This window comes from Vipera berus, assembly GCF_964194415.1.
Source record: "Vipera berus genome assembly, chromosome: 3".
NCBI classification, from domain to species: Eukaryota; Metazoa; Chordata; class Lepidosauria; order Squamata; family Viperidae; genus Vipera; species Vipera berus.
Genome location: NC_138204.1, coordinates 109,802,402 through 109,825,299, shown reverse-complemented (window position 1 = coordinate 109,825,299; position 22,898 = coordinate 109,802,402). Strand labels below are relative to the sequence as shown.

The 22,898-nt window shown below is 44.2% G+C and overlaps 1 protein-coding gene across 1 annotated transcript in view; it reads left to right on the top strand.

Moving 5' to 3' along the window:
- Positions 1–22,898, top strand: part of KIAA1614 — a gene marked incomplete at its 5' end in the record, with an annotated part of 54,154 nt that overhangs the window by 17,284 nt on the left and 13,972 nt on the right. Inside the window, 3 exons of the mRNA XM_081325525.1 lie at positions 10,149–10,292; positions 11,798–13,365; positions 17,954–18,140. Coding sequence (XP_081181651.1) covers positions 10,149–10,292; positions 11,798–13,365; positions 17,954–18,140 — 1,899 coding nt within the window. The remainder of the gene's footprint in view (positions 1–10,148; positions 10,293–11,797; positions 13,366–17,953; positions 18,141–22,898) is intronic.

Here is a 22,898-nt window from a genome sequence, read left to right as displayed (position 1 = left end):
GGTCTCCGTTCCTCCGCGCAGACCTGCCGACGTTTGGGGAGGTTTGGGCGCCTCCCCAAACCTCCCCAAACCTCGGCAGGTCTCTGTTCCTGTTTGGGGAGGTTTGGGCGCCTCCCCAAACCTCCCCAAACCTCGGCAGGTCTCCGTTCCTCCGCGCAGACCTGCCGACCTTTGGGGAGGTTTGGGCGCCTCCCCAAACCTCCCCAAACCTCGGCAGGTCTCCGTTCCTGTTTGGGGAGGTTTGGGCGCCTCCCCAAACCTCGGCAGGTCTCCGTTCCTCCGCGCAGACCTGCCGACCTTTGAGGAGGTTTGGGCGCCTCCCCAAACGTCCCCAAACCTCGGCAGGTCTCCGTTCCTGTTTGGGGAGGTTTGGGCGCCTCCCCAAACCTCCCCAAACCTCGGCAGGTCTCCGTTCCTCCGCGCAGACCTGCCGACATTTGGGGAGGTTTGGGCGCCTCCCCAAACCTCGGCAGGTCTCCGTTCCTGTTTGGGGAGGTTTGGGCGCCTCCCCAAACCTCGGCAGGTCTCCGTTCCTCCGCGCAGACCTGCCGACCTTTGGGGAGGTTTGGGCGCCTCCCCAAACCTCCCCAAACCTCGGCAGCTCTCCGTTCCTGTTTGGGGAGGTTTGGGCGCCTCCCCAAACCTCCCCAAACCTCGGCAGGTCTCCGTTCCTCCGCGCAGACCTGCCGACCTTTGGGGAGGTTTGGGCGCCTCCCCAAACGTCCCTAAACCTCGGCAGGTCTCCGTTCCTGTTTGGGGAGGTTTGGGCGCCTCCCCAAACCTCCCCAAACCTCGGCAGGTCTCCGTTCCTCCGCGCAGACCTGCCGACGTTTGGGGAGGTTTGGGCGCCTCCCCAAACCTCCCCAAACCTCGGCAGGTCTCCGTTCCTCCGCGCAGACCTGCCGACGTTTGGGGAGGTTTGGGCGCCTCCCCAAACCTCCCCAAACCTCGGCAGGTCTCCGTTCCTGTTTGGGGAGGTTTGGGCGCCTCCCCAAACCTCCCCAAACCTCGGCAGGTCTCCGTTCCTCCGCGCAGACCTGCCGACCTTTGGGGAGGTTTGGGCGCCTCCCCAAACCTCCCCAAACCTCGGCAGGTCTCCGTTCTTCCTGCCGACCTTTGGGGAGGTTTGGGCGCCTCCCCAAACCTCCCCAAACCTCGGCAGGTCTCCGTTCCTCCGCGCAGACCTGCCGAGGTTTGGGGAGGTTTGGGCGCCTCCCCAAACCTCCCCAAACCTCGGCAGGTCTCCGTTCCTGTTTGGGGAGGTTTGGGCGCCTCCCCAAACCTCCCCAAACCTCGGCAGGTCTCCGTTCCTCCGCGCAGACCTGCCGACCTTTGGGGAGGTTTGGGCGCCTCCCCAAACCTCCCCAAACCTCGGCAGGTCTCCGTTCCTCTGCGCAGACCTGCCGACCTTTGAGGAGGTTTGGGCGCCTCCCCAAACGTCCCCAAACCTCGGCAGGTCTCCGTTCCTGTTTGGGGAGGTTTGGGCGCCTCCCCAAACCTCCCCAAACCTCGGCAGGTCTCCGTTCCTCCGCGCAGACCTGCCGACGTTTGGGGAGGTTTGGGCGCCTCCCCAAACCTCGGCAGGTCTCCGTTCCTGTTTGGGGAGGTTTGGGCGCCTCCCCAAACCTCGGCAGGTCTCCGTTCCTCCGCGCAGACCTGCCGACCTTTGGGGAGGTTTGGGCGCCTCCCCAAACCTCCCCAAACCTCGGCAGGTCTCCGTTCCTGTTTGGGGAGGTTTGGGCGCCTCCCCAAACCTCCCCAAACCTCGGCAGGTCTCCGTTCCTCCGCGCAGACCTGCCGACCTTTGGGGAGGTTTGGGCGCCTCCCCAAACGTCCCCAAACCTCGGCAGGTCTCCGTTCCTGTTTGGGGAGGTTTGGGCGCCTCCCCAAACCTCCCCAAACCTCGGCAGGTCTCCGTTCCTCCGCGCAGACCTGCCGACGTTTGGGGAGGTTTGGGCGCCTCCCCAAACCTCCCCAAACCTCGGCAGGTCTCCGTTCCTCCGCGCAGACCTGCCGACGTTTGGGGAGGTTTGGGCACCTCCCCAAACCTCCCCAAACCTCGGCAGGTCTCCGTTCCTGTTTGGGGAGGTTTGGGCGCCTCCCCAAACCTCCCCAAACCTCGGCAGGTCTCCGTTCCTCCGCGCAGACCTGCCGACCTTTGGGGAGGTTTGGGCGCCTCCCCAAACCTCCCCAAACCTCGGCAGGTCTCCGTTCTTCCTGCCGACCTTTGGGGAGGTTTGGGCGCCTCCCCAAACCTCCCCAAACCTCGGCAGGTCTCCGTTCCTCCGCGCAGACCTGCCGACGTTTGGGGAGGTTTGGGCGCCTCCCCAAACGTCCCCAAACCTCGGCAGGTCTCCGTTCCTGTTTGGGGAGGTTTGGGCGCCTCCCCAAACCTCCCCAAACCTCGGCAGGTCTCCGTTCCTCCGCGCAGACCTGCCGACCTTTGGGGAGGTTTGGGCGCCTCCCCAAACCTCCCCAAACCTCGGCAGGTCTCCGTTCTTCCTGCCGACCTTTGGGGAGGTTTGGGCGCCTCCCCAAACCTCCCCAAACGTCGGCAGGTCTGCGCGGAGGAACGGAGACCTGCCGAGGTTTGGGGAGGTTTGGGGAGGCGCCCAAACCTCCCCAAACAGGAACGGAGACCTGCCGAGGTTTGGGGAGGTTTGGGGAGGCGCCCAAACCTCCCCAAAGGTCGGCAGGTCTGCGCGGAGGAACGGAGACCTGCCGAGGTTTGGGGAGGTTTGGGGAGGCGCCCAAACCTCCCCAAACAGGAACGGAGACCTGCCGAGGTTTGGGGAGGTTTGGGGAGGCGCCCAAACCTCCCCAAACGTTGGCAGGTCTGCGCGGAGGAACGGAGACCTGCCGAGGTTTGGGGAGGTTTGGGGAGGCGCCCAAACCTCCCCAAACAGGAACGGAGACCTGCTGAGGTTTGGGGACGTTTGGGGAGGCGCCCAAACCTCCCCAAAGGTCGGCAGGTCTGCGCGGAGGAACGGAGACCTGCCGAGGTTTGGGGAGGCGCCCAAACCTCCCCAAACAGGAACGGAGACCTGCCGAGGTTTGGGGAGGTTTGGGGAGGCGCCCAAACCTCCCCAAAGGTCGGCAGGAAGAACGGAGACCTGCCGAGGTTTGGGGAGGTTTGGGGAGGCGCCCAAACCTCCCCAAAGGTCGGCAGGAGGAACGGAGACCTGCCGAGGTTTGGGGAGGCGCCCAAACCTCCCCAAAGGTCGGCAGGAAGAACGGAGACCTGCCGAGGTTTGGGGAGGTTTGGGGAGGCGCCCAAACCTCCCCAAAGGTCGGCAGGAGGAACGGAGACCTGCCGAGGTTTGGGGAGGTTTGGGGAGGCGCCCAAACCTCCCCAAAGGTCGGCAGGAGGAACGGAGACCTGCCGAGGTTTGGGGAGGCGCCCAAACCTCCCCAAAGGTCGGCAGGTCTGCGCGGAGGAACGGAGACCTGCAGAGGTTTGGGGAGGTTTGGGGAGGCGCCCAAACCTCCCCAAAGGTCGGCAGGAGGAACGGAGACCTGCCGAGGTTTGGGGAGGTTTGGGGAGGTGCCCAAACCTCCCCAAAGGTCGGCAGGAGGAACGGAGACCTGCCGAGGTTTGGGGAGGCGCCCAAACCTCCCCAAAGGTCGCCAGGTCTGCGCGGAGGAACGGAGACCTGCCGAGGTTTGGGGAGGTTTGGGGAGGCGCCCAAACCTCCCCAAAGGTCGGCAGGAGGAACGGAGACCTGCCGAGGTTTGGGGAGGTTTGGGGAGGCGCCCAAACCTCCCCAAAGGTCGGCAGGAGGAACGGAGACCTGCCGAGGTTTGGGGAGGCGCCCAAACCTCCCCAAAGGTCGGCAGGTCTGCGCGGAGGAACGGAGACCTGCAGAGGTTTGGGGAGGCGCCCAAACCTCCCCAAAGGTCGGCAGGAGGAACGGAGACCTGCCGAGGTTTGGGGAGGCGCCCAAACCTCCCCAAAGGTCGGCAGGAGGAACGGAGACCTGCCGAGGTTTGGGGAGGTTTGGGGAGGCGCCCAAACCTCCCCAAAGGTCGGCAGGAGGAACGGAGACCTGCCGAGGTTTGGGGAGGTTTGGGGAGGCGCCCAAACCTCCCCAAAGGTCGGCAGGAGGAACGGAGACCTGCCGAGGTTTGGGGAGGTTTGGGGAGGCGCCCAAACCTCCCCAAAGGTCGGCAGGAGGAACGGAGACCTGCCGACGAGCCGCGGCCACACAGGGTATTCCTGTGTATTCAGGCTTGCAAAATGGCGGATCGAGCCTCTGCTGGCGGCAGAGGCTTGCAGAACGGCGGATCGGCTTATACTCGAGTCAATAACTTTTTCCAGTTTTTGGGGGTGAAATTGGGGGTCTCGGCTTATACTCGAGTCGGCTTATACTCAAGTATATACGGTATATTAAAAAAGAAGGCAAAAGAGGCCCAGAGATTCATTTCATATAAAGAACAATTCCAAAAATCTGACTCCATTGTTTCTTCTTCTTACCTCTAAACCTGACACCTATCTCAAAGTTAATAAAGCACACATAGCAGCAGTGCAGTGCTGCAGAGATTGGGTGTCTCTCTGGAGAGATGTTTGTTTGATTGTTTCTTTCTCTCTTTGTGAATCCCTATAAGGAAGTAATCTACAGTACACCATGAATTCAATTCCTGGCACAGATTTACGCCCCATAGAAAGATCCCTGGCTTTGTATGCCTGATGAGTCCCAAGTAAGGACAGTAGCTGTCATATGCTGCCTCCTGGTGACCAGTATAAGTAAACCATCTCACAGGGTCCACTGTGTTTGAAAGTGGAGAAATTCCTCCCCCCTCCCCAAGAAGGAAAGCGGAAGTCACATAAAATCTCATAAAACAAGGGCATGATATATGTGACTTCTGTAGGATCTGAGAGATTACAAAAAGGCAGGTAGATTGTACATGTAATTCTAAAGATGAACTCTGCGAAAAGAAGCTTTCTGAAACTACATTCAAGAAGATTGGAGATCTGGATAGTACAAATGATGCTAGAAATTAAGTCATAATATGATCTAGACTAGAGCCTCTTGTATGCTTTTTTTGTTTATGTGTTTGTGTGTGTGTGTGTGAGAAAGAGAGAGAGAGAGAGAGAGAGAGAGAGAGAGAGAGAGAGAGAGAGAAAGGTATTTGAAACAAAGTGTTTTGAGAGAAAATGTATCATCATATGCATTGGGATGATAAGGCTACGTCTCCCATCTAGTTAGCCTTCTGGAAGACACCAGAATGCCTTTGGGCCATTCTTTCTCTCAGCATGGCCTCCATCCTAGAAGAGCTATCCATTCTACCTTGAGCTGCTGAATAAAAGGCTAAATATTAAATAAACATGCATAAATAATCAGGCCCTCCTAGACGCATTGGAGGTGTTTCTTTGGGATCAGTGTCTGAAGAATTTAAAGGAAGTATGATATTTCAGATAGGTTGCCAAGCATCATTGGAGACATGCTTTATCTGTTCGTGTCTGAACGAGACCTGCAAAAACAAGCAGTATGCATATTACTAGCCTCCATGTGCAATCACATTCTGAGGTGAAAGAGTTAAACTTGGATCAACCAAAGTGACTCACTAAGCTGGTTAAAGTAATTATAAAGATTGTGATCAAGACAAATGGGAAATATCTGAGTATACTGGTAAGCTTGGTAGGGGTGAAAATGGGTCACATGATAAGATGGCAAACCACTATAGGGCAAATATTTAAAAAAGCAGCAATATCAGCTTCTATATGTTTTAGGAATAAAGAAAAGCTGAGGTAATATTGGTAGGGGAGGAATTAATTCCCTGAAGAAAGAAGGATATTATAATAAATTTATAATTATAAAAAGACATAGTAAATGAAAATACTGTACTATGCTGTTTATATTTTGCTCGTTAGACAAAATGTAGAAACAGGCAATATTCGGAAGTTCTCTTTTACATTTTATCTGTGGGAAAACAATTTGTTTTTCAGTTTTATCCACTATTTTATATTTGTTCTCTTAAGCAATCTCAGCATATTGTGTTTGGTTGTCTCTTTGGCTGTTGTGGGCATATTTAGATAGTATTGTCTGCAAAATACCTGCCAAAGAATATTTCTATCCGTAACTGAGCCTGCAATAACGGTCGTAAGTCATGACTGCCATTAAGTGGCTCACCATGTGATCAGATTTATCCTAAGGCCTTAACAATGCCACAGTTGTTAAGGTAACCCATTGTTTGCTATGTGACAATTTTTATAGGAAACTGGAAGTAAATGTCAGGTTTCCAGTAAATATGTTGTAAATTGCAATCACTCTGGGGGCTACAAACAGCCATAAATATAAACGCAGGCTAAGTGCACATGACTTCAAGTGGAGCCCAGACATTGGTACTTTGAAACTGGCTCATAAGTCCCATTTTTAGAGCCCTGGTAACTACAAATAAAGGGACGCAGTGACTCAGTGGGTTAGGACGCTGAGCTTGTCGATCAGAAGGTCGGCAGTTTGGCGGGTTGAATCCCGAGTGCCGCGTAACAGAGTGAGCGCCTGAATTGGAGAGTTGGGGAAAATTGCAATTGTCTTTATTGGGAGGAATTGCAGCAGTGAAAATGAATGTCTTGCCTAAATTTTTATTTTTATTTCAAATGATACCGATTCTTAAAAAAGATTCAAATTTGGAAGAATGGCAACGGGGTATCAGTAAATTTGTATGGGCAGGGAAAAGGCCACGAGTTAAACTTAAGATTATTCAGGATACGCGTGAAAGAGGTGGTCTTAAAATGCCCAACCTTAAATTATATTATGAAGCTGCTGCGTTGTCAGGAATAAGTGATTGGATTAATTTGACACAAGGGAGATTATTAAATCTTGAGGGCCACGACTTGTTATTTGGCTGGCATGCATATTTACTGTATGATAAGAAGGTAGATAATGTGTTTAAAGTGCATATTTTAAGACAGGCATTGCTGAGAGTTTGGAAGAAGTATAGACATAAGTTAGACTGCAAGATACCGTTGTGGGCAATTCCGAAACATGCAATAGAAAATATAAATGTAGGCTTCAAACATGATGTGACTACGTACAAGGAGATCTTAAGTTTGGAGAGGAACGTATGGTGTTTGAAGCCGTATAATCTTTTACGAGATGAGAAGATTGTTCAAACTTGGTTTCAATATGGTCAATTACGGGCCAGGTGGAAAGAAGACCAGAAAATTGGTTTCTCAATGACTGACGAAAATTTGGTAAAGCAAATTAGAAATCAGGGTCCAGCACATATCAAACGGATATATCTTGCATTGATAGAAATTGATTCAGAAACAGAACTTGTTAAAGATTGTATGATAAAGTGGGCTCAGAATATTCAAGAAGTTATCACAATGGACACTTGGGAAAAGATCTGGGTGAGAAACGTAAAATTTACACAAGCTCAAAATTTAAGAGAGAACTTTTACAAAATGTTTTATAGGTGGCATTTAGATCCTAAAAAGCTTGCAAGTATGTATCCGAACTATCAACCTAAATGTTGGAGATGTGGTGGCGAAAACGCAACGTACTTTCATATATGGTGGACCTGTAAAAAGGTTAAAGCTTTTTGGATTAAAATCTGGTGGAATATGCAGAAGATATTTAAGCAAAGGATAAAGTTTTGTCCGCAGTTGTTCTTATTGGGCATAATTACAGATACTACTGTTGTGGATACCAAGTTGATGCTGAACTTAATTACGGCAGCAAGACTTTTAGTAGGTCAATATTGGAAGAAGGAGGAACTGCCGACTATAGAAGAATGGACTCTAAAAGTTTCTGACCTGGCGGAAATGGCAAAGATTTCGGCCTATTTGAAAGACCATTCGCAACAACGTTATATTATGGAATGGAAAAAGTGGATTGATTATATCCAGAACAAATATGGGACCAAAAAGTTTCATTTAGCATTTGTATAAGTTTTTTTTATATGATATTAGTATTGTTTGTAGTCATTTCACATGAGCTAGAGTGCGATAGACTTAATAGTTTATTGTTGTTAGCATATGGTTGTTTATGATTGTTTTTTGTTTTTATACCTTGTATTTAGCTCTGGGAAGTCGGGGGGGAGGGGGGAAGGGGAGGGAGGGATAGGGAGGGCTAGGGAGGGGTGGGCGGAGGGAGGGGGGAGGGATTGTTAAAGATAAAATGTATTGTAAAACTTTTCAATAAAAAAAACAGAGTGAGCGCCTGTTACTCACCCCAGCTTCTGCCAACCTAGCAGTTCGAAAGTAGATAAAAATGCAGGTAGAAAAATAGGGACCATTACGGTGGGAAGGTAACAGCGTTCCGTGCGCCTTTGGCATCTAGTCATGCCGGCCACATGACCACGGAGATGTCCTTGGACAAGCGCTGGCTCTTCAGCTTTGAAATGGAGATGAGCACCGGCCCCTAGAGTCGGAAACGACTAGCACACATGTGCAGGGGAACCTTTACCTTTACCTTTTTAACTACAAATAATTGCTAAATTATATATACAACAACAACAAATCTCTCTCTCTCTCTCTCTCTCTCTCTCTCTCTCTCTCTCTCTCTCTCTCTCTCTCTCTCTCTCTCTCTCTCTCTCGCTGTGTGTGTGTGTGTGTGTGTGTGTAGTCAAAGCCAACTTTGGGCCATCTTTTACTTTGACCTTTTTACATAGAATAACAGCTTTTTACCATCATGCATCTCTTTACTCGTACATGAACAAATGCCTGCCTTTATGTTTATTTTATTAATGTTTTGCATATATCTTTCTTGAACATTTTAGCATTGCTACTGTCTTCCTACTGTTGATATTTTGGCTAGCCTGCTGTCAGATCATTAATTTGCTTGGGAATATATTGGCCATTAAAAATACCATCTTCTACAACTATGTTGTCTCTCCACAATGCTGCCACTCTCAGTCGCTGCCGCTCGCAGTCGGTGTTGACGGGAGGGCAGAGGTCCGCCCCGAGGTCTCTCGTTGTGGAGTCCCCCAGGGGTCGGTTCTCTCTCCCCTCCTGTTCAACATCTACATGAAACCACTGGGCGAGCTCATTCGTGGTTTCGGGGTGGGGTATCATCAGTACGCTGATGATACCCAACTTTTTCTCTCCGCCCCGAACCAGTGATGCACTCGACGTGATGTCCCGTTGCCTGGAAGCGGTCCGGGTTTGGATGAGGCTTTGTCTCAATCCTGCCAAGACTGAGTGGCTGTACATACCAGCATCTCGGATAAACCAGGTTGTTCCACCACTAATGATGGGGGGTGAGGTGTTACCCCCCGTCGATAGGGCTCGCAACTTGGGCGTCCTCTTGGATTCACAGCTCAATTTTGAAGACCATATAGGAGCCGTGACCAGGGGGGCTTTTGCCCAGCTTCGTCTGGTGCACCAGTTGCGGCCCTATCTGGACCGAGATGCCCTACGCACAGTCACCCATGCGCTCGTGACCTCCCGGCTAGACTACTGCAACGCTCTCTACATGGGGCTGCCCTTGAGGACCACTCGGAGGCTTCAACTGGTGCAGAATGCAGCTGCGCGAGTTGTTATGGGAGTTTTCCGATACTCCCGTGTAACACCTCTTCTCCGTGAGCTGCATTGGCTTCTGGTTGCCCTCCGGGTGAAATTCAAGGTGCTGGTAATGACCTATAAAGCTCTCAATTGCTTGGGTCCGGATTATCTAAGGGAACACCTGCTCCCGGCATCAACTTCCCATCGTCCCGTGCGCTCCCACAGGGAGGGCCTTCTTAGGGTACCGCCGGTCAAGGAATGTCGGCGGGTTATCCCCAGGGGAAGGACGTTCTCTGTGGGCGCGCCGGTCCTTTGGAACCATCTTCCCACGGAGCTTAGGACTGCCCCCGACCTTCGCTCATTTCGCAGGGATTTGAAAACTTGGCTTTTTGAGCTGTCTGGCCCAGACTGAGGGGTTTTAATTATTTATTAATGGGGTTTTAGTTTAAATTCAGGGACTTAATTTAATTTTAGTTTTAATCGATTTTAACTTTGTATGTATGTATTTTTAATTTTTCCCTGTAAACCGCCCTGAGTCCTACGGGAATAGGGCGGTATACAAGTTTAAATAATAAATAAATAAATAAATAAATAAATAAATAAATAAATAAATAAATAAATAAATTAAATCATTCTTAATCTGTATTTTCCCCCTCCCCACTAATCCACCATTGTTTGTTCCCTGTTGCTTTGCCTGCAGGGTCTTTGTTCCCAACCAAAAGCTGGAGCTTAGCCCCAGGCATGAACAGGCCAAGCAGCTGCTACAAAGAGCTCGTATGAAGGCCAGGACAAACCCACTCCGAGCTAGCCATAACATCCTGCTTACAGCCCCCCCAGAAAAGAGGTAAGTGTGGTCATTTCATTTGGTAGTCTTGAAGATCTGAACTGGATTGACATGAAAAGGAAGAAGCTAGTCAAGGCTGTGTGAGTTATTTTTCCAGTATATGCCATTCGGTTCTAGTTGCTTTCCAGCCTCTTTGTTCTTGACATCTATAACCATTTCAAGTTTTCATCTTACAAATGAAATGCTGTACAAGAATAAAAAAGATAGATTAAAGAAATGTGTGTGTGTTGATTCAGAGCTGAAAGAAACAGTGAAAGTAAACATACAACATTTGATTCAAATATTGCTATAGAATAGAGTGAGATTCAAATGAAATTATTTGTCATGTTTGCTTCATGTCCTTTGCAATAATATTTAATGATGAGGATGCATAAAAATTAAATGTTTTCTGACATCACAGAAGTTTTATAAAATTCAGTTTTTCAAAAATAGTGGAGTTTAAACTTTATAAAAATTGCTGTTTGTATTGTGAACCACATGCTTTAGTGGTTCAATTTCCTTTCTGTACAAACCTTCTCATACACCAAATGCATCAAAATTTAACACAAATAAAACAAATATTTATTTGCTAATACTTATATCTCATTCAGTTCCAGAGACTCTGGGCAGCTATCATCCAAGTAAACTCATAAAATAATCGTGACATAATTACTGCAATAATATAAGGATAAGGAATTGGCAAAAACAAATATTAGAGATAATTGACAGAACACTTCAATTCCTGGGAAAAATATTTTGGAGCCCAGCTAATTGTTAAAAACAAATTAATGTACTGTATAGCTGTAAAATACACTTCTTTAAATGCAATCACAAGCATTGCCCTTTCACCACTGTAACATATATTCTACCAGAGTCTGATAATTATTTACTTTTGCCTATAAAAGTACATAGATCTGAATTTGGTTTGCAGCTGAATGTGAGCCCTACTTGAGACTAATTTTTGTCCTCAGATGTTGCCTGATTATGTCTTATAATATAAGACATAGTCAGGTAATATCTGAGGACAAAAATTATATTATCATTTATAAATTATATTATCTCCAAGCGATTTCAACTGTTTGTTTTGTTACTTTCCACAGCATATCCCTGCCATTTTCCAATCCTACCTTATTCTTCATTTAGAAGTATACATTCATCTTGCTGATTTGTTACACAGTATCAAGACCAGTTTTAGAATGCGAGCAATGCTCCTGACCCAGTCAGTTATTTGAGTCAGCAGTTTCCCACATTATTAGGACTGTAACAAAACGCTAGACCTCTTGTTGATCTGATGACTGTACAAGAAGCTAGATGTATATTTTTTGTTTTATTTTTGTTCACTGGGAAAATAAGTTTAGGTAGTGAAGACCTGAGCAATACTAGACAGCTTGGTTCTTCATTAGGCTGCAGTAGGTGGCCATTAAGACAAACAGTGCCTTCTGCTAAAGGTTTATAGATAGGTGAAAAGAGTAGCAAAGTGGATAATTTCACCAAGTAATAAAAAATAATCCTTTTTTGTTCATTAGGGATACCTGTAGATCCTCTGTTGCAGATGCAAAAGATTTTGTTTTGAAGGATGAAAATTTACACACTAGTGGGAACCAGAGTGATTCATCCAGTGGTGAGTCCAGCTACGGGCAGCAGAGGAAGCAAGGACTATCTTCTCGAGTGCGTTTTGAGGATGAATCTGCAAGGGATGCTGAAGTTCGATATTTGGAACGCCTGCAGCAACGTCAGAAACGGCCCTTAGATTCAGTTCTGTTATCTCTTGGCCAGGGCCCACTGCTCTCCAAACCAGATCTTGCTGGCTATATAAATGGTGACCTCCAGCATAAAGAGAATAGCATCAAGAAATCTAGCTGGGAACATCAAAGCATGGCACAAGGAGCAAAAATGCGTACTCACCAGAGCAGTGGTGGATGTTTTGAAAAAGCCAATAAAGAAAGGAAGTGTAGTGCCTGCGGGTCTTATATCAACAATTCAGCAGACACTAGAAACAACCAAAATGGGAATGGCAAATATGAAATTGCCACTGGAGGCAGTGATACTGTTCATACTAATGGAAACAGAGAGCTTGGTGCTTCCCAGGAGAACTCACGGACAAAGCCTCTAGGTCCCAAAAGGACTCCATTGTGGATCCTTCCTTCTCGGCAGCGTGTTTTTGCAGAATGCATCAGGGAGACGTATATTGGTGAAATTACTAGTGCTGAAGATGTGGACTCGGCTTTAGGTAGCACCACTGACACATCAGACAGCTGCAGGACAGACAGTGAAGAAACTGGCATCAGCAGTCAGCAATTTGTAATCAGAAATGGTCATGGTGTCCCTAGGCCATTGTGTTCTTCAGAGAAGAAAGCCAACACTATTAACAGGGACATGGAATGGGGAAATGGCAGCTGCAAAAATAGTAAAGAAATTATTTGGGGTAACGTTCCTAACGTAAGCAGATTGGAAATTGGGTCAGGTACTGACGAAGCACAAATTTGTAGCTTGCAGGGGGGCTCTGAGGTAAAAGATCAGGAGACTCAAACAGCCATTCCAAGAAGCAACCAGCTATTGAATCTGTGTCAAATGGAGAAGGAAGACAAAGACAAAGCACATACAAAGGCACATGGTGCCCAATTGAGAGAATCTGTATCTTCCATTTATTCTCAGCAGTTGTTTTTTCAAGGTGGTATAAAAGTACCTATGAACAGACCAGTCATTAATTTATGCCAAACCAAGCAACATACAAAGCAGATGGCCACTACCAATCTAATACCAGCACCCCCTGCTACTGGAAAAGTCCACTCCTCCCCAATGTCTTACAGGAAAGCTGTTTTAACAGGCAGCCACAAATTGATCAAACAGGACCCTGGGCATATAAATAAAACCAACAAACTATCAGTTTCAGCTGCCTCTCCTGGTTTCCAGGATGTGGGTGTATCTGGGCTAGAGGAGCACAATGGCCAGCAGAATCCAGGGATATTCTCCAAACATTTGGCTTCATCCTCCAATAATCACAATAACATATCTACCAAGTCAGAGCCCAAAACCATAATAACTGGCAGAGATGAGCAACTTCAGGAGAGTGAGAAGATGGGAAAAAATCAAGGTAAGAGATCATGTTGACTTGGCTGTAAAAAAGGGAATCTCTCCAACAAGGACATTAAAAATGTGTGCTCAAGTTAATATTGTTTTATTGAACGATAGCTATTTGGTCTGAAAGTGAATATTTGGGATATTTCCACAAATTTGAATAGGAAGAAATAGTGAGGGTATATAAGAGGTAAGCAAAAGTGAGAAAATGAAGTTAGTAAAACATAGAGTAGTTGGAAGAATATTTAAAAGAATGTAAATCCCATATCTAATTAGCATCTACTTTCCAATGTAGATAAACAAAATCTTAAGAATGCCCCAAAACAAAACATGAAGGCCATAACTTCCTTTTTCTGTTGATTTCCACAATGCTGAGGCCATGCAGCTGGATTCTGAAGATATTACAATGGGTAGCCATTGGTAGTCTTCTCCTCCATTAATTTGTGTCATTTACTGCTAATTCTTGTCGTAACATACCCTGTTATGTAATTATGTACTACATATACTATGCAAGTACATTAAACAATGCAGTTTTATTGAGTATTTTGATGGTTTCCCAATTTTATTACAACCAAAATGATTAGCAAGGTAATCATTCATCATTAATCAAAGAATAAGAGCTAAAATAAAAATTGCACATCTGTCAGACTATGGAAGATAATTAAATTTTAAGAGTTCAATATTCAAAGAGGTAGTTAGCAGCATCAGTCCGATGTAGCAAAAAGAAGGAATATGATAGGTCTTTAAAGATTAACTGGTTATTAATCTAATAAAATGATTATCTTTTCATGGCTTATAAATGCAAATAGCAGTAACGGTATTTTTATTTAGTATGCTCTTAAGTGTAGTACAAAGAAGGAAATAATTTGTAATACTTTATAAACCAATGTAAACAATAAAACAACATAATCAGTTTAAAATATCAAATCCCAACACTATCACACTTTAATTAACATCATCTACTGATATTGAAAAGTTCTTTCAATTTCTTAAAGGTCCTGAAAAAAGAAGCATTTAAAACTATTTTTAAGCCTTGGAAGATCAGATCCTCAGTGTAGTTCAAGGGGGAATAACTTCCAAATAGGAGGAGCTAGATGGGAAAAAGCTCAGAAACATGAGGTGGCTATTTTAAGGCAGAAAAGAACTGGACAGTGCTGATTCTGTGTGTGAACTGAACACACAGAACCATGATTTCATATTAGGTTATTCAAGAATTGGATGTTCTTGTCAACACAAGCAATTTAAACTGATAATGTTTCTGAGGTCCTAGCCAGTGTAAATGATGAAAAAAAATTAAGGGTGATTTAAAAGAGGTCCATAAACTACACAGACCATTCTAGACCCAACCAGAAGGTGTGGAGCAACTTCATGAACAGCTGTCAAAAAGCTACTTCAGTATTCTTAGCCTTTTCAGTAGTAAGAAACAAATGAATTCAGAAGTTGTACATAAAAACCCTTGTAGTTTTATCAACTTTAAGTACGTTTCCCATTAATAAGAATTCCCAAATATTTTCCCACAGAAGATGCCTACAATTGACAATTCTCAATTTTTTTTAAAAAAGGAAAAAAGAATGTCAATTGGGAGGAAAAACAATAGTTTGTTTTTAAATCTAATTTAAGGCTGGAGGAACATGTCCATCTGAGTAAAGTAGTTGTAGAGGGAAGACTATAAGGCATCATCCTGGACTGGAGCAGAAGAATACACTTGGATGTCATTGGCATAAATATGATAATTATTTTTAGTTATCAATGAAAAGAAAGCAGAAAATCTTTATACAGAGGGGTACCTAGAAAGGAACCATGATGAACACTGTCAAATGAAGGAATGGTTGACAGCAAAGATTCTCCTACTTAAATGAAAATGTATGGTGGAAACTGTAAGACTGGAATCACTGAGAAACTGCAAATCATCGATAAGCTAAGTCAGTCCCAATCCAGTGGAAAGATCTTCACAATGCTATGATTGAAATGGTTAGTAAAATTATTTGCTGCAGGGATAATCTTAGGCGAAAATAAAAGTGAAAACACCTGGCCAAAAATAAATAAATAAATAAATATATTGTCTTGTCTTCTCTTCATCTTCTCTTATCTTTCCTCAAAATTAAAAAATAATACAAATATTCAAATACAGGCAGTTCTCCACTTATGACTATTCGTTCAGTGACCATTCAAAATTATGACAGCACTGAACAAACAGAGCTATGACCCCTGCCCGAAGTTACAGCCATTGCAATTCTCCTGCAGCCGTGTGATCAACATTTGGGTGCTGGGCAGCACGCTGGCTCTTACAACTGGATGGCTGCTTCAACTCTTCCCCTACCTATCTCTACTCCACATCTCAGCTGCCCACCTGGCCCACTAGCACATGCAAAGTTGCTGCTGCCCTGGAGGTCTCAGCCTGCTCCCTGCCTACTCTCTATCCCACCTTTGGAAGGCCCTGGCCTTCTCCATGCCCCTCCGTTCCCAAGTCCACATACCTTTGCCTTTTTGTGCAGCTGCGAACAAACAGCTAATGAACACAATGTTTCTGAAGGCTAGAGAAGCCTTTCTACCCTTCGAAGACGTTGCCTTCCCTAGCTTTCCAGCCAGAAAATATTTCTGAAGGGTAGACAGCATAGCACACAGAGGAGAGGGGGACTCCTGGAGCAGGGCAGAGAAAGGAAGCTTGGATTCTGAAGATCTGACCTTCCTTTCTCCAGCCCAGTATAGCAGTTCCTTTCTGCACACAGAGGGAAGGGGAAGGGCCTGTGGTGGGTTGGAGAAACAACGTTTGCATCACCAAGATCTAACTTTCTAGGTTCCCTTCTGTGGCTTAGAGGGGAGGGAAACCTCAGCACTGGACTGGAGGAACAAAACTTAGATCACAAAGATCTGAGCTCCTTTTGTACAGCCCAGTGCAGGAATTCTCTTCTGTGCATGGAGGGGACTTGCCTGCCCATTTTGGGCAGGCAGCTCCTTTGCTCCACCCGCTTAATGACTGCAGAGGAAAAAGCCAGGATTGTGATTGTTGAGCGAAGCTCTCATCTGGGCATCTCACTTAACAACCACAATGATTAGAACCAAAATTCCAGGTCATAAGTTAAGATTACCTGTATTAGTTTCCCTCACCTACATTCAGTTAACATGTTTTAGTTCAATCCATGTTTAATTTATCAGTGTTATGATTGTTTGCTGCCCAGTGTCACCAGTTTGAGATGGGTGGCTGTAGAAATTGAATCAATAAATAAATCATCCTGCTATTTCTGGTTATTCCATTTGTAGGAGGTTGAAATTTTGCAAAGCAAAACCCTTTCTACTTGAGTGTAGGAACTGTACATATTTTCAAAATTAGATTATCTAAATTCTAAATCAAGAAAAGGGGTTTCTTTCCACAGAACACCAGCCCCCAGGATACTATATGAGGCCACACAAATGGTAATGGAACTTTCCCCATTCTTCTTCTTATGCTAAACAGATGTGAAACATGATCTCATTTTTTTAGACATCAATGAAATTTTATATACTAATATTTTCTATAAAATATTTTACACTTACCAAACTGTAAAATTAATTGTCCAATTTTCTTCAGTCATAAACGTCTTGCATTTATGTATCCCTCGGTCTGCAAACTTGAATCAGGATGGACTTACTTATTTCCCAACCTTTTCAGAGAATTTTAAAAAGAAACCAGCTGAAAACATTTTAATGGGATTTTTTTTGTCAACTAATTTTTCTTCAGGCTTATTTCTCCTCTATTCCATGGAAGAGAATACTTAGAATTAGCTGCCAGAAATTTCTCTATATGCTTGTAGGTTGTTTATGTTATCATCCTGAAAGCCACAACTGTTATATGTGTTGTGATGATACTGATGGGTATGTAGTTTGCATTAAATTTTATAAGCAGGAGAGTTGTTAAACTATTGTAATATCCTAGTTAAGTTGCTATCTTCAGTTATGAAAACTAGCATTATGTCTTAAAGAAATCTTGATATGGAAGATAGGTGAAAATTTAAAATATGATATAATAAAATGACTTCTTTTACCAGTAGAAGAGAATATTTATGGCGTCCTTAGTGCTCTCTGACCTTGGTTGTTTTCTTGCAGATGTTTCATTACCAAACTAGGTAACATCATCAGTGTAACTTCTTTTACTTCTTCTAGCCTTCTATATAACAAGTTCATCTTAAGCTTTTTTCTAGAGCAACCTGGAAATCAAAAAGCCAGAAAGTTTTGGTGACAGTTTAATGCCATGCCTATATTATTGTCAAATTGGATGAATTATTACTACATTCCTAAAGAATGTAGAGAATTCAGAAGGATCTAATGAAATTCTCAGTATCTTCAAAGAACCTCTGTTTCTTAGCATTTTGGGTTGGGGGAAAGAGGTACAGTATGTGTAAATGTAAGATCTCTCCCTAGATTTTCCAATTTGTTTTGTGCCACTGTACACGGTTGGCATCTGATATATGTTAAGAACATTTTCTTTGATAAAAGGATGTATATCAGACATTATTTTATGTGCTAAGCCACAATTACTTGTTATGTCCTGTCATACTAGCTGAAGGTGGAAGTCCACCCCAAAGGTGTTCTAAGAACAGCAATTGGACGTATCTGTATCGTTGCAGTAGGTCCATCATCCTCAACATGTGGTGTTCCCCCTGTTGCTCCCAATGCCATCAGTTCCACTGCTATTAATATCTCCCTGACAACTGAAGAGACCAACTTCACCGTCTCCACTCAGTCAATCAGTAGAGAAGCTCCAGTAGCAGCTATGCCGAAGATAAAACCTGGGCAAGCAAATATTATTCAATGGTGAGTAGAAATATATTGTTAGAAAGGTTAAGTGGGGATCTCATAGAACAGGGCTGTTTGTAAGATCAAATGTCATTTTTCTAAAGCTAAAACAAATTAATTAATTCCCAAATTAATCCCTCTTTACATGTTGGAATTTCTCAGCCAGCGTGGTCAAATGATCTGCTACTAAGAGATCCTCTCCCATCAGCCTTCCTAACTTGATATTCTTTAGGTTAACAGAACTTCATCTCGCACAAGTCTGGCAAATGAGGGGTTATTACTGCCACTTAATAATCCCTTCTGATGAAGGTTAGCCAAAACTGGTTTTTGATGACCAAGACACAGTTTAAGCAAAACTGTTTTTGCTTTGTTCCTACCACAAGCTCTTTCTTTACAATGGCATATACTAAAGAAGAGCCAGTTTGTTGTAGTGGTTAAGGCACCGGGCTAGAAGCCAAGAGGCTGGTTTAGTTCTACTCCTGCCTTAGACACAAAGCTGGCTGGGTGATTATAGGTGAATCAGTCTCAGCCCAAGGAAGAAAACAAGGGCAAACCACTTCTGAAAAACCTTGCTAAGAAAACTGGAGGGACTTCTCCAGGCAGTCTTCCAAGAATCAGACACAATTAAACAGAGGAAAAATATAAGAAACATGCTAAAGAAAATAAACAGCAGCTAGTTAATTTACTGCTCCTTATCTCATCCTCATATCTCCCTCCCTCCCTTTTGTAAAGGAAAGCCCTCCAGACTACCAACTTGTTGGAAGTGGAAAAGGTTGCCAGGAGGAAAGTAATTCTATTTGGTGTGGCTAGTAAGTTCACCAAATGCTTTTTAGTTTGTGTTTCCCCAGTTTTTAATCCTTGGAACAATTTTGCAAGGTAGAGTTAGGATTTGAGGTACTTCTCCAAGACTACCCAGCATCTGAACATTATTTGTGAAAGATATACTTTCCATGCAGGAAGGATACACATTTACCTTCAAAAGGAACCGGTACATTTTCAGTTAATTGGCAGAGTGGATTGATTGAACCTCCCTATGTTTTGCTACACTGTCTCGTATGGTGGGAGGGGCTCCTAGGAGGGATGAAGAAATAATGCAGGGAATGTATGCCAAGAATAATTACTCCCATCGGGGTCATCCAAGTCTTTTAAACCACTACAGTTAAAGCAAACAGGGACCTATATTGGCAGCAGTAAAATAGGAAGAAGATGAATAGGCAGATGACAGCTTTAGTGACAATAGCAAAGGCATTGTTACACACTGCACATGATAAAGCAGTGGTAAATAACTCCTGTAATTTTTCCAACAAAAGTGCATGGATAGACAATATAAAGTGACTCGTAATATAGTGCCAGATGGTGGCCCTTTGGATTGTTCTTGAAGAAGAACGGAGGATCTTTCAGAGTGTTAACAGTGTTTACAGTGCAGTCATGTTAAATATTTTCTGATATCTTGGTGCTGATATTGTCATGCAGGAAAAGCTCAATCTGAAATCAACAGATTATGCAAGCTTCCTTACTTGAAGTTGGACACTAGAATGTTAGTCCTAGTGTTAGTCCTAGTTGGAAATAGTAAAGAGGAAAATGTAGTTGTACCGCCTTAGGAAATAGGTAAGGTGGAGAATGATTTGTCAGTTTCTTCCAATCTAATTATTTCTGAATTACTACACAGTGTTTAAACAACCAAAATGATATCTATGTACCTGGACATCACAGTTAAATAAATAAATTTTAAATCAATTAAAATGACCAGGCTCGATTTATCGTATTTTCAACACATGATTATGCGAAGACCTGGCTCTCTGACGAGAAAAAGTTGAAAGAAAAGGAAGAGTGATCAGCAACAAGACAGACGGAGTCATTTACAGGGGTGATGGGTGCATCACTGAAGGGCCACATTGGGGAAACATTATCCTGGAGAAGGTCTATTTGTGAAAGATATACTAAGAGTGGACCTCAAGTTCCTATGCTGATAAGGCTCCCGGGTTCTGTCCTGTAATTCATTGTGCTGGTTTTAACAAAACAGAATAACAGAGTTGGAAGGGACCTCGGAGGTCTTCTAGTCCAGCCCCCTGCACAAGCAGAATACCCTACCATTCTGGACAAATGGATGTCCAATCTCTTCTTAGACCCCTTTTTCTCCCAGGGAATGTAGCGGTGCAGACTGAATAGCACTTTCAGTTTGTTAGCAACAAAGACTTCCCGCGTGTCTGCTTTCAGCTCTCTTGTGATACAATCTCTCCTCTGCTGAACTCCACCGAGGTCTGCTGCAGTTCTCCCCATGGGTGCTTTCTGCTTTTTCGGGTTTGGCTTTTCACTCTCACAGCAGGCAAGTACTGCCTTGTTGATGCTGCCAGCAGGCTTAGAGCCCCGTTGCCTTCCCTGCTGTTTCCCCCTCCCTCTGAGTTCTGAAATCTGCTTTGACCTACTTCTCCCTTTCTGCCCAAATCCTCAGAAAGTTCTTGTTATGGCTAGATATCTCAGTTCACAGAAATTAAGCCGCCTCTTTCTAATCCAGGAATTATATCTAAAATGTTAAAATGGCATATTATTGATTTCTTCAGTACATCTAAAATGTATTTTGATAACTCGAGTAGCTGCGTTAATAACATCAACAATGTTATTAATTTGGATTCTACTGCTTTCTTATTAGTTAACCCGATAAATAAAATAATTTGATCTGATGAGATTCTGTCCAGCATTGCCAGAAACAAATTAATCTAAGCCAGCACAAGCTTGACAGATTTACTGAAAAGTAGGTTGAGAATAGAGATGATTGAGGGGGGGGAAGGGAAAGAGAGATTATTTTGTATACACAGGGCACAACATTCCATTTTTTTAATTAAAAAGCATAATTTAATATAATGGGCTTACTTCTTTTTGGCCACTGTTTGTACAATTTGGTTGAACAGTTGCTATTTCTTTAATACCAGGAATGAGAGGGTGAAGTTTGGTTCTCAATAGCATCCCTTAACTCTAGTGATGACTCTTAAGTGTTGTCATTCTGGAGGCTAAATGTCTATAATTTAGTCTTATAGAAGGCAAAGAAAATTAACTATTGCCTTTGGGGACAGTGTTACTCTGTTCATCCTTGACATAGTGTAACCTGCCTTGATAGAAGCAGCTATTTTGGAAGTATTGTAAGACCTGATCTGAAAAATGTATATAAAGGGGGAGTTATTAAGTCTGAGGGACGCGGTGGCTCAGTGGGTTAAGACGCTGAGCTTGTCGATCAGAAGGTCGGCAGTTTGGCGGGTCGAATCCCGAGTGCCGCGTAACAGAGTGAGCGCCTGTTACTCGTCCCAGCTTCTGCCAACCTAGCAGTTCGAAAGCACGTAAAAAATGCAAGTAGAAAAATAGGGACCACTACGGTGGGAAGGTAACAGCGTTCCGTGCGCCTTTGGCGTCTAGTCATGCCGGCCACATGACCACGGAGACGTCCTCGGACAAGCGCTGGCTCTTCGGCTTTGAAACGGAGATAAGCACCGGCCCCTAGAGTCGGAAACGACTAGCACGCATGTGCGGGGGAACCTTTACCTTTACCTTTTTACTATTAAGTCTGAGTTTCCAAGAGTAAAGAAAAAAACACATTTCAAGGCAGGGTGATGTAAAGAAACATATTTATATTTATTATTTATTCATTTATTTCTTTATTGGATTTGCAAGTCATTTGTTGTGCAACTAACAACAATGTAGCAGTTGGATCTACACAGTTTTCAGCTCCCATTGAACTACATGTGACACTGGATTGTAAGAAAGATGGAAGATTGCTATAATAGGAGCAAATAGGAAGAACAGCACATTGAAGCTCACAAAGCCTATCTTTCCTGGGCCACGTAGGCTTTCCTTCTTACCTAAAAGATCACAATGATGTACCATTTGCTCTGTTGGCTTGTATTAAAAAAGAGCCTCAAAGCTTAAACTCTTTCAAAATACCTGCTTGATGTTGAACCCCTTTCTCTGTCTCTCAACCTTCAAATTTTTGAGTGAGGCATATGAATTTATTTTTATTGATAATGCCTTGTATTCTTTCTTCCTTTCTCTTCCTATTTTCAAGCTGCTTATAAGCTGTTAGGAAATTGTTGTGCAGAGGTCTCCTTGTGCTACCAAAGAGTTGCACAGACAAGGAAGGGTACTGAGAGCAGTAAGAGTCACACAGTAACCACAAGAGTACACTGAGTTGTAAAAGCAAAAAGTATTTTACTTTGAGGTGGTGTAAGAACAAAAATGCACGGTCAAAAATGAACAGTCCAGGTCATACACAAAAATAACAGTCCAGTTAGTATTCCAAAATACAAAGTCTTCTTACCGGTCCAGAGGTCAAAAACAGTTATGCAGATACAGAGCAAAAAAGCAAAAATAGAGCGATCAGCAGATTCAGATATTCAGAGAGATCCAGTGATCCTATTTTCAAGCTGCTTATAAGCTCTTTGGGATATACCTCTATCCTTGACCTATGAAGTTCCCTACATATTAAGGATACTACATGGTTTACGTCAGCCTTTCCCAACCTACTGTTCACCAACTGTGTTGGATTTCATTTCCCATAATTCCTAGTCAAAAAGGCTGATTTTGATAAACAATATTCTGATCAAAAGCCACTTGCTGCAATATATTTTTGAGTATTCACTTTTTTGACAGCACCCCAATATATTACTCTTCTTTGACGATAACCACACAGTATATAGCTTTCTATGAAGCATGTTTACCAGAGGTACAGTAGAGTATAGCTGCTCTCTTTTACTATTGATAAGATTGGAGACCAATCCCCTTACACTT